General features: G+C 45.8%; 1 protein-coding gene across 1 annotated transcript in view; it reads left to right on the top strand.

Annotated features, from left to right (window-relative positions):
* Positions 1 to 455: 455 nt before the first annotated feature.
* Positions 456 to 13,201, top strand: part of ADGRE2 (adhesion G protein-coupled receptor E2) — a gene marked incomplete at its 5' end in the record, with an annotated part of 21,391 nt that continues 8,645 nt past the window's right edge. The window contains 11 exons of the mRNA XM_021713904.1: positions 456 to 1,010; positions 1,576 to 1,722; positions 2,080 to 2,226; positions 2,314 to 2,360; positions 2,491 to 2,568; positions 2,992 to 3,169; positions 6,081 to 6,188; positions 6,354 to 6,547; positions 6,747 to 6,926; positions 12,156 to 12,353; positions 12,604 to 12,839. Coding sequence (XP_021569579.1) covers positions 456 to 1,010; positions 1,576 to 1,722; positions 2,080 to 2,226; positions 2,314 to 2,360; positions 2,491 to 2,568; positions 2,992 to 3,169; positions 6,081 to 6,188; positions 6,354 to 6,547; positions 6,747 to 6,926; positions 12,156 to 12,353; positions 12,604 to 12,839 — 2,068 coding nt within the window. The remainder of the gene's footprint in view (positions 1,011 to 1,575; positions 1,723 to 2,079; positions 2,227 to 2,313; positions 2,361 to 2,490; positions 2,569 to 2,991; positions 3,170 to 6,080; positions 6,189 to 6,353; positions 6,548 to 6,746; positions 6,927 to 12,155; positions 12,354 to 12,603; positions 12,840 to 13,201) is intronic.

The following is a 13,201-nucleotide window of genomic DNA, read 5'->3' as shown; positions in this document are numbered from 1 at the left end:
CTACAGTCTGGATGACAGTGAGAGACCCTGTCTCTAAAATAGGAGGAAAAAAAAAGCCAGGTATGGTGGCTCACTTCTGTAATCCCAGCACTTTGGAAGGTGGTGGCAAGAGAATTGCCTGAGCCCATGAATTCCAGACTAGCCTGAGCAACATGGCGAGACCTCAACTCTACAGTAAATCAAAAGTTATCCAGGCACGGTGTCGTGCGCCTGTGTTTCCAGCTACTTGAAAGGCTGAGGCGGAAGGATCCGCTGAGCCCAGCAGGTCGAGGCTGCGATGGCCATGAGTGTGCCCCTGCACTCAGCCTGGGTGACAGAGTGAGACTCCCACTCAAAAAAAAAAAAAATTGAAAAAGAAAAAAGAAAAAAAAGAAAGAAAAAGCCACCTCCAAGGTCCCCCGCCCCGGCCACCGACCTGGCGCCCCCTCCCCCAAGCCATTGAGCCTCATCTCCAGAGCTGGTTCTCAGCGTGGATGGGACAGCACCGTCCTGCCAGGGCCACCGGCTTCCAAGGAAAACTCGGCCAGTGAGCAGCCGCCCTGGGGAGGAGGCCGAGGGAAGCCAGACCCGGCCTGCTGGAGAAGCAGCGTCTCCCCCACTTGGTCCTGGGAAGACCCACCCTGGTGTCTGCCCCGAATCCCCAGGCCGGCCCTGGGGGGCTGTGGCGCTCCCCGCCCCAGATGGAGCTACCCAGGCCGGCAGAGGAGCCAGGAGTCCTTGGCCTCTGGACAAGAGGGTCTGGGCCACCACTGAGCCAGTGGATGCCTCAGTGCCAGTCGGGAATGGGAGGAGCGCCTTCTGGATGCTTCCGTGGCCGACCCCCAGCCCGAAGGGCACCCCCGGCTGCAGGCGCCCTTCTGCCGCCCTTCTGCTTGCAGACGTGGACGAATGTCAGCAGAACCCCAGACTCTGCAGGAGCCACGGCACCTGCGTCAACACCCCGGGCAGCTACACCTGCCTGTGCCAGCCCGGCTTTGTGTTCAGGCCAGAGGACCCGAGGCTCTGCGCAGGTAGAGGACACTGTGAGGCGAGGACACTGTGAGGCCGGACAGGAGCTGGGATGGAGCTGGGGGAGAAGAGACACGGGGTCCCCCCAGGTCAAGGCCCCACCAGGCCCCCGGTGGAGGATTCCTCCCCCTGGAAGTTCCCACTGAAAGACAGGGAGGCAGCAGGGCTCTCTGGGCCTGAATTTCCCCCGTGCAGCTGCAGGCCTCACCCCTTCCTCAACTGTCATGGGCGAGTGGAAGGTGTCACTTCTTTTTCTAAGAGGGGATCTTCTGCCCTGGCCGGGGAGGGAGCAGTCAGAGTCCTTGGCCAAGAAGTCCAGTCCCTGTGACTCGGTTTCCCTCCTGGTGACACCTCCTATAGACTGGGGACCACGGTCCCTACTGTGTCCGTCTTGCAGGGAGGCCACCATAACTTGCTTTGAAAGCGAAGTTGAAGGTCACCAAGCGGCAGCTCGTACAGCCGTGGTGCCCGGTCTGGGGCAGTGGACAGATAGGAAAGTGGGTGCAGTGAATGCAGGGAAGGGCTGAGCCGGTCAGGGCCAGGGCTTGACCTCCACTTTGTCCTCAGACGTGAATGAATGCACCTCCGGACACAACTCGTGCCACAGCTCCACCCACTGCCTCAACAATGTGGGCGGCTATCAGTGCCGCTGCCGCCCGGGCTGGTCGCCGATTCCCGGCTCCCCCAACGGCCCAAACGACACTGTCTGCGAAGGTCGAAAGCCAGATCCCGCGTTCCAGAGACCCCAAGCTCCTGCTCCCATGTCCAAGGGCACCCACACACCCCTCGCAGAATGGCGCTGTGCCCGGCACTGATTCTTCTGAGACGCCATGTGAAAAGAGCAGGGCGTCCCGGAGAAGGAGCTGGGAACCGAAGGAGAAGCTGGGGGAACCCCAGGCAGCAGCCTGTTACTAGGGGTGCCTCCACAGAGGCTGCCCGCCGCACTCAGGCCTCCTGACCCGGCGTCCACCACCCAAGGGGCAGGATACGGGGAGGCACGAGGTGGGGCACAGGCAGGACAGGGGACCCTATCTGGCTGGGACAGGGCCTGACCCCTCTTTGTGTCCCCAGATGTGGACGAGTGCAGCTCCGGGCAGCATCGGTGCCACAACTCCACCATCTGTGTCAACACCGTGGGCTCCTACATGTGCCGCTGTGGCCCAGGCTGGAAGCCCAAACCTGGGCTCCAGAATAACAAGAACACAACTGTGTGTGAAGGTACTTGGTCTGATGTGACCCTAGGATCTCCCCCTCCAACCCCCCACAGCACACATCCCTACTGAGCCCCTGTCCTGTTCCCTGCAGAGATGCTCTTCCCCACCTGGACCCCGCCCACTGAAATCAACAGTCAGGTAAGTGGCCCTGCAGGACCCGGAGGGCAGGAAATCCCTCTGTAAAGCACTGCCTCGGAGCTCTTCCTTTGCTCTGAGCTCTCCAACCACCCAAGAAACTCTCTGACTCCCTCTTGTCTCCTCTCCCAAGAGTCTCTCCCGCTTTTTTGACAAACTCCAAAATCTAAGCAGAGACGTGAGTTCATCCTCGGTCCAGACCACCATCGAGGTAAGGGCAGGACCCCCAGGTACAAGGTGGCAGCAATCCACAGAGACCTTAGGTAGTTTACATCCAGGAGGAGATGGCCCCAGTACAGTGGTAGCTGGCCTGACTCCCCACATCTTTCAGGGATGGGGGAGAGTTGTACACTATATTAGACTCCAAGTGCACTTCCCATCTTTCCTCTGGCTGCTCCTAAACTTTGGGTTAATGAGATGATTGACACTTCAAGAGAGGGATGACTTTCGTGGGGCTATACTCCAGGATAAAGGATCACCCAGGGAATCCCATTCAGTGGGGGAATCCCATCCAGTGCCATGTGTATCCCCCAAAGAGACAGTCTCTAGTTCTGATCGCTAGGGCTGAGTGGTCAGAGTCTCCGTGCATCCCTTTGACCTATGGCTCACGGGCTCTGTGTCCCTATCCCCCTAGAGCCTCATGCAGAATGTGGATGAGTTGCTGAAGACCCCCGGAGATCTGGAGACCCTGCCCCACTCACAGCAGCGCTGTGTGGCCACTCACCTGCTGTATGATCTGGAGGATTCCCTGAGAGGCCTGAGCAAGACCCTTCCCAATGGGCTGCTGACCTTCAATTATTCTGGAGGCACAGGTAAGTTCAGGGGCTGCCCCATGCTCCTGCTCCCCCCTTTCACCGACTCATTCCTCTTCAATCCCACTAGGGCCAAGTGGCCACCCGTGAATGTCAGTGTTCTTCTCATAAATAAGCTAAAGAAGGTTAAAAAGAAACACATCAGCTTGGAGATAATATACATTTTCATCGTTATGTAAATTATCAGCAATAAAATAAGTATGACGAAGAATTTAAAATAACAAAATAGACACAACCTCAAAAAAACTAATTTGGAAGAACGAAATTACTATCAGCTGATATATAAGTATGATCTGTTTTATTGTGCTAAAATTCACGTGGCATAAGAATCGCCATTTTAAGAACTTAGTATATCCATCACCTCTATTTCTAAGGTATTTTCATCACCCCAGAAGTAAACACTGCACCTACTAAGCAATCCGTCTTCATTCCTCCCTTGCTCCAGCCCCTGGCAACCACTAATCTGCTTTCTGTGTCTATGGATTTGCCTAATCTGGATATTTCCTATAAATGGAATCATACAATAAGTGAACTTTTGGTCTAGCTTCTTCCACCTAGCATAATATTCTTTAGGTTCATCCATGTTGTAGCATATATCAGTATTTCATTCCGTTTTATGACTGAATATTATTCCATGATATGGATATATTATGTTTTGTTGATCAGTTCATCAGTCAATGTGTATTTGAGTTGTTTCCATCTTTTGCCTATTGTGATAGTTCTGCTATGAATATGGGTGTACACGTTTTCCCTTGAATAACTGTTCTCAGTTCATTGGGGTAGATGCTTAGGAATGGAATTCAATTCGCTGGGTGATATGGTAACTCCATGTTGAACATTTTGAGAAATTGCTGGGCCAGGCTCGGTGGCTCAGCCTGTAATCCCAACAGTTTGAGAGGCCGAGGCAAGAGGATTGCCTGAGCCTGCGGGTTCGAGACCCACCCGGGCAACTTGGCGAGACCTCATCTCTACAATAAATCAAAAATTAGCCAAGCACGGTAGCGTGCACCTGTAGTTTCTGCTACTTGGAAGGCTGAAGCGGAAGGATCTCCAGAGCCCAGCAGGTCGAGGCTGTGGTGACCCGCAGCATGCCATTGCACTCCAGTCTGGGCGACAGAGTGGGACTCCAACTCAAAAAAAAAGAAAAAAGAAATTGCCAAACTGTTTTTCCAATTGGATGTACCATTTTCCATTCCCACGAGAAACATACAAGAGTTACAATCTTTATACCCTTAGCAAAAACTTGTTTCTTTTGTTTTGTTTTTATTATGGCCTTTTTAGTATATCTGAGTTAATATTTCATTGTGATTTTGATTTGCACTTCCCTAATGGCAAATGATGTTTAACATCTTTTCATGTGCATATTCACCATTCCTTCAACTTTTCTGAAGAAATGTTTATTCAAGTCCTTTGTCCATTTTGTAACTGGATTTGTCTTTTGGTTGTTGAGTAGTAAGCATTTTTTTAATGTATTCTCATAGCAGTCCATGATGAGATATGCAATTTGCAAATTGTTTCGCCCATGCTGTAGTTGTCTTTTCATTCTCTTAATAGTCTTTTCACTTTAAAGAGCAAATGCTTTAAATATTGATGGGACCCTTTTTATCTGCCTTTCCTGTTGTTGTTTGTGCAGTTGATGTCATGTTTAAGAATTCATTGCCAAATCTGAGACCAGGAAGATCTGCCACTATATTTTCTCTGATGGGTTTTATTTTCAGCTCCTAAATTTAGAGCTTTGACCTATTTTGAGTTAATGTTTGTGTGTTGTGTAAGATAGGGGTCCAAGTTATTTCTTTTACTTGTAGATACCCAGTAATCCCAGCACCATTTGTTAAAGGGATTATCCTTTCCCTCATTGAATAGCCTTGTTAATACTTGTGGAAAAATCAGTTGACCATAGATGGATGGATTTATTCTGGGACTCTCAGTTCTATTCTGTTGGCCAATATTCCAGTACCATACTGTTCTGATTATTGCAGATTTGTAGTAAGTTTTGAAATGAGGAGGTGTAAATCTTTCAAATGTATTGGTCTTCAAGACTTTCTTGGGTATTTGAGCCCCTTACAATGACATATTAATTTTAAGATGAATTTTGTTGTTTGGCAAAATAATTATAATAGGCTATTCGAATATTGATAAAGATTGCATTAAACTTATAGATCACTTTGGATAGTATTACTATCTTAACAATATGGAGTCTTCCAACCCATGAACACAGGATGTCCATTTTTACAGAGTCTAATTTCTTTCAAAAACTTTTGCAGCTTCCTGTTTACAAGTCTTGAGCCTCCTTGGTTAAATGCATTCCTAATATTTTATGGAATATTTTTGCAGCCATTTTCATAAGAAATATTGGTCTACAGTTTTCTTTTATTGTGATGTCCTTATCTGGTTTTGTTGTCAGAGTTACATTGACATCGTAGAATTATGTAAATCATGTTTTATCCTCTTCTGTTTTTTGGAGACGTTGACAAAGGATTCACATTCATTCTTCCTCAAACAATAGGTAGATTTCACCAGTGAAGCCATTCAGTCTGAGCTGTGCATTTGAGAGGTTCTGATTACTGATTCAATCTGTTTGTCTGTTATGGGGCTCTTAAGATTTTCTGTTTCTTCTTGAGTTGGTCTTGGTGGTTTGTGGGTCACTGGGAATTTGTCCATTTCATCTAGGTTATCTACTTTATGGTTGTAAAATTGCTCATATTATTCTCTTCTAATCCTTTGTAACTTTGGACTATATATGCATACATACGTGTGTGTGTGTGTGTGTGTGTGTGTGTGTTTGTGTGTGTGTTTGTGTGTGTGTGTGTGTGTGTTCTGTAACTTCAAGCTATGTATATAATCATATATATTAACCACTGCGGGCACAACTTCTAATCTAACTCTTCATATATATTTCCCAAAATTACAGAACTGTCCCTGGAGGTGCAGAAGCAAGGAGTCAGGAATGTCACCTTGAATCAGAATCAGACAAAAATGCAGCTGAACTGGGATCTGGCACAGGAATCTGGTGACACAGGTAATAGCTGAAATGGGGGAGAGGAAGGATGTGAAAATTAAGAGATTAAAAGAGTAAAAGGAAGTATGGGGTGGGGCGGGGGAGGGCCACAAGAGGAGAGTCCATCTAAGGAGCAGAAAGTCCTCTTGGGGACCCCAAAATGATAACCTTGACCTTGCCCCACAGGCCCTTCTGTGGTAGGCCTTGTCTCCACTCCAGGGATGGGTAAGCTGATGGCTGAGGCCCCCGTGTTCCTGGAGCCTGAAAAGCAGGCAGCGCTGCACAAAAGCTCGCTGCTCTCAAATGTCATCTCTGCCTTTCTGAGCAAGAAAAACACCCAGAATCTCAGCTCCCCAGTCATCTTCACCTTCTTCCACCATGTAACTGCTGGAGGGATGGGGCCATGGGTGGGGAAGGAGCCTGAGTCCCAGGCACGGCCTTCCTGCTCAGCCTTGGGGTTCAGGGGACTCTGCTGTGGGGGGATCATCTCCCCCAAAATCAGCCCTTCCTGAGCCAGCTTTGGGTCAGCCTCTCTGAGAATCAGAATTACCAGTTCACACCTGTGCCCTCTTTTTACAGTCAGTGACCCCTGAGGAGAGGCAAGAGGTGTTCTGCGTCTTCTGGGAGCGTGGCCAGGATGGGTGTGGTCATTGGGCCACCACAGACTGCTGGATGGTGGACACCAGAGACAGCAGCACCACCTGCCAGTGCACCCACCTCAGCAGCTTTGCGGTCCTCATGGCTCACTCCAATGTGCAGGTGAGGAGGGGAGGGGCTGCACTCTGCATCTATTGCCACGTAACAAATTCCCACAAATGTTGCAGCTTTAAAAAATGTATTATCTCACAGTTTCTGTGGGTCAGTATTTCAACATGGCATATTTTTTAAAGCTGCAACAGACACGTCTGGACCCTTGATGGTGACCACTTTGAGCACTTCTTGTAATTACCGAAGTCAAATGTGACTTGTAGTCATCTTATTGAGTATTACAATTTTAAAACAGATTTTTCCTTTCTTAAAGTGTGTATACATTTTGGGGTCTCTCTCTCTCTCTCTCTCTCTCTCTCTCTCTCTCTCTCTCTCCCTCTCCCTCTCCATATATATGTACAATATATATTTAGAACTTGTAAGACTCTGAGCATGTCTGATTACAGCGAATATCTCTTAGCATCTTTTTAAATGTGTATATATTTTTTGGCACCCCCAATATATCTTTAATCTTGGAAAGAGAGAGGAGACTTTATTTCTTGTCAAGGGCTACAGCCTCAAGGTGACTGTCCCACAGGTTGGGAAGCATGCCTCCAGCCATCACCAGAGACAGGCACTTTGCAGGAGGAGGGGCCAGGATAGGAGCTTTATGCTGAATGTGTTGGTGAAACATACATATTCAAAAGGCTATAGGAGGAGCTGTCAATATTAATGAAGGTGATCCTGACACATGCACATTCAGCAAACATGCTTTTTACATACAACTCATGTTTACTTTGGAGTGGAGACTTAACATTCAAATCCATTACAGTTAGGTTCTATATTTCTTTTTTTTTAATGTGGGGTACAATTCAGGGTTAGGTATACAAATGTTCATTATGCAGGTACCCCTGTTAATGAGGTGTGCCTCTCCCTCCCCTGGCAGCTTCCCTCAACTGCCAATCCCACCCACCCCCCAGCAGTTTTCCACTACTGCTAATTCTTTTCTTATAGTATTGTGATGATTGCTCAAGGTCCACTTCTGAGTGAGAATATATGGTACTCTGGTTTTTGTTTCTGTGATAGATCACTGAGTATGATAAACTCTTAATCCATCCAAGTTACTGCAAAGTCCATGTTTGTTCTTCCTTATGCCTGCATAATATTCCTTTGTGCATATGTACCACATTTTTTTTATCCAGTCCAGCTTCGACGGGCAGCATGGTTAGTTCCATGTTTTTTGCTATTGTGAATAGAGTTGCAACAAACATGCGTGTGCGGGTATCTTTTTTGTAGAATGATTTGAGTTCCTCTGGGTATGTTCCTAATAGGGGGATTGCTGGATCATATGGAAGGTCAATTTCTAGTTCATTCTGAAATTGTCACACTGTCTTCCAAAGAGGTTGCACTAGTTTGCATTCCCACCATCAATGTAGAAGTGTTCCTTTTTCTCCGCACCCTAGCCAGTATCTGTTATTGTTTGTTTTATTAATGATGGCCATTCTTACTGGGTATCTCAATGTGGTTTTGATTTGCATTTCTCTGATGTTGAGTGAGGCTGAGCACTTTTTCGTATGTCCTTTCATTGGCCCTATATTTCAAAATATTTTTCCAGGATATGAAGGTACACAAGTGTGCGAACTCTGTAACCCAGGCAGGACAAGTCCATAGTCAGTGGTCTCATATCAGGAGAAAGTTACTAAAATCGGTCTTTTGTCCAATCAAAGCTGTAGTTATGGCTGGTGGACAAGGGCGTCTGAATTAGTCAGAGTGTGTGAGCTGTAAATTGTTTTAACTCATTCGCAATTGCTGACGTGAATATACAACATTCCAAATTCGGCTCCTAGTTGCTGCTGATGTGAATTTACTCATTCCAAATTCTGTTTCTGAATGCTGCAACATTGTCATATGTATGTGTTATTATATTTTGCTTGAAAATGAATAGAAGACAAGGAGAGAGAAAGTTAATTGAGATAATTATCTGATATCGTCTGCGCAATGTTGTTATTGATTTACGTAGTTGGTAAAAATTGCAAGTTGGTCATTATTTTCATGTGATTAGTGTTGTGTCCTTGCATTTTGATATTTCAGGGCTTTCATACTTCAACGTTAAAAATAATTTACCATAACTATGGAAAATGAAGAAATATATGCAGATGAGATTTCTGAGGCCAACAATGAAAACAGTGAACTTAGTGATAGTGAGACAGATAGTGATGTAAGGATGCAATGTAAATGAAGAAATATATATACATATATTATATATTCGGTTTACAATCTGAATAAAAATGCAAAAACGAAATGCTAGTCAAAGTGGTGCTCCCCCAGATGAAAAGGTCCTCAAAGGGCAACATTTTACTGACATAAAAGAGGTGAAATAAAAAACAGCAGAAGCTCTAAATGGCATCATAATTGACAAGTTCAAAAACTGTTTTGGACTATGGAAAAAGTATCTCGATAGGTGTATTACGTTAAATGGAGAGTACTTTGAAAGTGACTGGAGTTTAAACATGTAAGAGTAAATACATAATTTTTAAAAGATAAATTCCAGGGTTTTGGGGGGGTTCCTCCCTCATATAGCAGCTACACCTGTTAGCACTCTCACTCGCATTATATGAAAGTGTGTGATTCCTCACACCCTCACTGTAAAGTTATTATCAAGCTTTGGGGATTTTTGCCCATCTGAGAAGTAAATGTGATGTCTAGGAACATTTTTATGTCTTCTTTGCATAAATTTAAGGAGTACAGGTGCAGTTTTCTTACATGGACATATTGCTGCATAGTGGAGAAGTCTGGGCTTTTAGTTTAATCATCTCCCAAATAGTGAACATTGTATCTAATAGGTAATTTTTTATCTCTCACCCTTCTCACCCTTCTGAGTCTCCAGAATGTATTATTCCACTCTCTACATCCATGTTTAGCTCCCACTTGTAAGTAAGAACATACAATATTTGCCTTTTCTGTTCTTGAGTTGTTTAACTTAAGATAATGGCCTGCAGTTTTATCCATGTTGCTGTAAAAGACATTATTTCATTCTTTCTTATGGTTACATAGTATTCCACTGTGTGTGTGTGTGTGTGTGTGTGTGTGTGTGTGTATGCCACATTTTCTTTATCCATTCTTCCACTGATGAGTGAAATGAATATCTTGATTTAAGAGCTATTTCTATTTTCACCACATAAAACAGTTTGTTAGCATCCTTGGTCTGTCTTTCTATTGGCTCATGATATAGTTACGTATTTGTGGGAGCTATAGTAGGGAAATAGCTTTTTGTCGTTATTACCAAAGGTTCTCAAAATTTAGTAGGCATCAAAATCACCTGGAGGGCTTGTTATTTATTTGCAAACATTTTCTTAGGGAACATCTCAAACTTACCTAAATACTGTAAAAGTCAAAATAGTATAAATAATGCACCTTTGGAAAATTTTAGCCAAGATTCCCCAAAGATTTAAAAATCAGCCTTCCATATGACCCCGCAATCCCCCTACTGGGAATACACCTGGAGGAACTCAAACCACTCTATGAAAAAGATACCTGCACACACATGTTTATTGCAGCATCATTCACAATAGCAAAAACATGGAACCAACCGTGCTGCCCATCAAAAGAGAACTGGATTTTTTAAATGTGGTACATATACAAGATAGACTATTATGCAGCCATACGAAGGACAAAATTATGAACTTCACAGAAACTTAAATGGACTTAGAGTCCATAATATTGAGTGATCTATCACAGAAACAAAGAACTGACTATCACATGTTCTCACTCAAGCGGAATTTGAACAATGATCATATTACTATAAGAAGAGGATTGGCAGTAGTGGGAAACTGTCAGGCGGGGTGGGAGGCGGGATTGGCAGTGGGAATCTGCCAGGGGAGGGGGCGCATCTCATCAACTGGGCACCTGCATAACGAACCTTTGTATACTTAACCCTGAATTACACCCCATATCTTTAAAATAAAAATTAAAAAAAAAAAAAGAGAAGCCTGGCTCGGTGGCTCAGCCTGTAATCCCGCACCTTTGGGAGGCTGAGGTGAGTAGATTGCCTGAGCCTGCAGGTTCAAGACTCGCCTGGGCAGCGAGACCTCATCTCTACAATAAATCAAAAAATCAGCCGGGCGTGGTAGTGCACGCCTGTAATTCCGGCTACTGGGAAGGCTGAGGCGGAAGGATCACCGGAGCCCAGCAGGTCGAGGCTGCGGTGGCCGGGAGCGGCCACTGCACTCCAGTCTGGGCGACAGAGTGAGACTCCAACTCAAAAAAAATAAAGAAAGAAAAAAAGAAAAAAGAAAAGAAAATTTTAGCTAAGTGCAGTGGCTTACCACCTGTAGTCCCAGCTACTTGGGTGGTTCAGGTGGGAGGATCTCTGAGGTCAGGAATTTGAGGCCAGCCTATGTAGTATAGTCACACCCTGTCAGAAGGAAAAAGGAAGGAAGGAAAAAGGAAGGAAGGAAAGAAGGAGGGAGGGAGAGAGGAAGGGAGAGGGAGGGAAGGAGGGGAAAAGAAAAGAAAAGAAGAAGGGAGGGAGCAGGGAAGGAGGAGGGAGGGAGGGAAGGGAGGAGAAAGACAGAACTTAGCTTCAATTTTTTAATCACCTGCACATTCCCTCCCTATTCCTTCCTCCCCTCCTCCTTCTTTCCAACTGCTTCTAACTTCCTCCCATCTCTCTCCTTTCTCCCCTAGTCACACTGACATGGAATTGGTATTATGTTTTTTTTTTCTATTTCCCTCATAGCTTTAAGATGATTTGCAGAAAGAGGTGGAGAAATGTGACTCAAGCCACCATCATCATCAAAGAAATTTTCTTCCTTTAACCAAGGATCTGGTGCTATACTTATAAGGATTAGTGTCCAATGGGGTGCTGAATTGAAGCGAGCAGTGTCTGGGATAGGAAGTTGACAGCTGGATATTGAGATACAAATTCTGTCACATGGCATGATGTAATGTGGACAGAGGATGGTGTTCAGTGTGGAGTTTTGCACCTACCCAAGCCTCACACGTCAACCTATAAGCTTAGTTAGACACAAAGGTCAAGAAAAAAACAGACCCTTGAGGGGCCTATAGCTTTGTGTTGAGTAAGGACTCTCTTTTATCCATCAATCCTCCCAGTGGCTGAATCCCTCAGTTCAGAATTTCATCATATTCCAAAAGTATTAACTTAAGAGTATCTTACCCACCAGTGTCTCAAATTTACCGGGCTCCTTTATTCCTGAATTTGCTAAGCCAAAAATAAAAATGGTGAAGTCATTACCCTTAAGCAGGAAAGCATGAGAGTGAACTCTTTTTGCTGGGTCCCAGGAGGAGGATCCCGTGTTGACCATCATCACCTACATGGGGCTGGGCCTCTCCCTGCTGTGCCTCCTACTGGCGGCCCTCACCTTCCTCCTGTGCAAAGTCATCCAGAACACCAGCACCTCACTGCACCTGCAGCTTTCGCTCTGCCTCTTCCTGGCCCACCTCCTCTTCCTCACGGCAATCAACAGAACTGAACCCGAGGTATGGATGGTGTCTCAGAGGACTCCCTGCCTTGGACCAGAGATGCCGGCCCATGCAGCAATGCTGTATTTGATACCTTAATAAAATGACCTTGCAACTCAAAGGAAATTCCAGGGTCAAGCAGACAAAAGAGCCTTGTTGCTTGGTGGAAATGGCAAGTAGCCACTCTGCATAACAATGGCAAAGCGATAGAGAAAGCCTAGGGGCGTTTTCACATACAAAACGTCATCTCATGACCCTCCTTTCCCAGGTGCTGTGTGCCACCATCGCCGGTGCCTTACACTACCTCTACCTGGCCTCCTTCACCTGGATGCTGCTGGAGGGCCTGCACCTTTTCCTCACCGCTCGGAACCTGATGGTGGTCAACTACTCAAGCATGAACAGACTCGTGAAGAAGCTCATGTTCCCAGTCGGCTACGGAGTCCCTGCTGTGATTGTGGCCATTTCCGCAGCATCCAGGCCTTACCTTTATGGAACCCCAACCCGGTAAATGCAAGCTCCACTCATCCCTTTCTTCTCCAGCATGTCCACAGCCACCACTAGAACCAATGTAGCATTTTGGTTATAGCAGAGCATAATATGCAGAGAGACACTAAGTAATAATCTCTAGAGCATCTTTCTGGTAGAATAGTATACTAATTAAGGAGACGTGTTTAAATCTTTGTCCTTGAAATAGCAAGAATGAAATTTTTAAAAGTACACAGGAAGCTGGGCTCGGTGGCTCAGTCTGTAATCTTGCGCCTTTGGGAGGATGAGGTGAGTGGATTGCCTGAGCCCGCCGGTTCGAAACCCACCTGGGCAACTTGGTGAGACCTCATCGCTACAATAAATCAAAAAATTAGCCGGGC

The sequence above is a fragment of the Carlito syrichta genome, unplaced genomic scaffold, assembly GCF_000164805.1.
Source record: "Carlito syrichta isolate Samal-C Ts95f unplaced genomic scaffold, Tarsius_syrichta-2.0.1 Scaffold304788, whole genome shotgun sequence".
NCBI classification, from domain to species: domain Eukaryota; kingdom Metazoa; phylum Chordata; class Mammalia; order Primates; family Tarsiidae; genus Carlito; species Carlito syrichta.
Note: the sequence above shows the minus strand (reverse complement) of the source record. Positions and strands in the feature narration are given on the sequence as shown.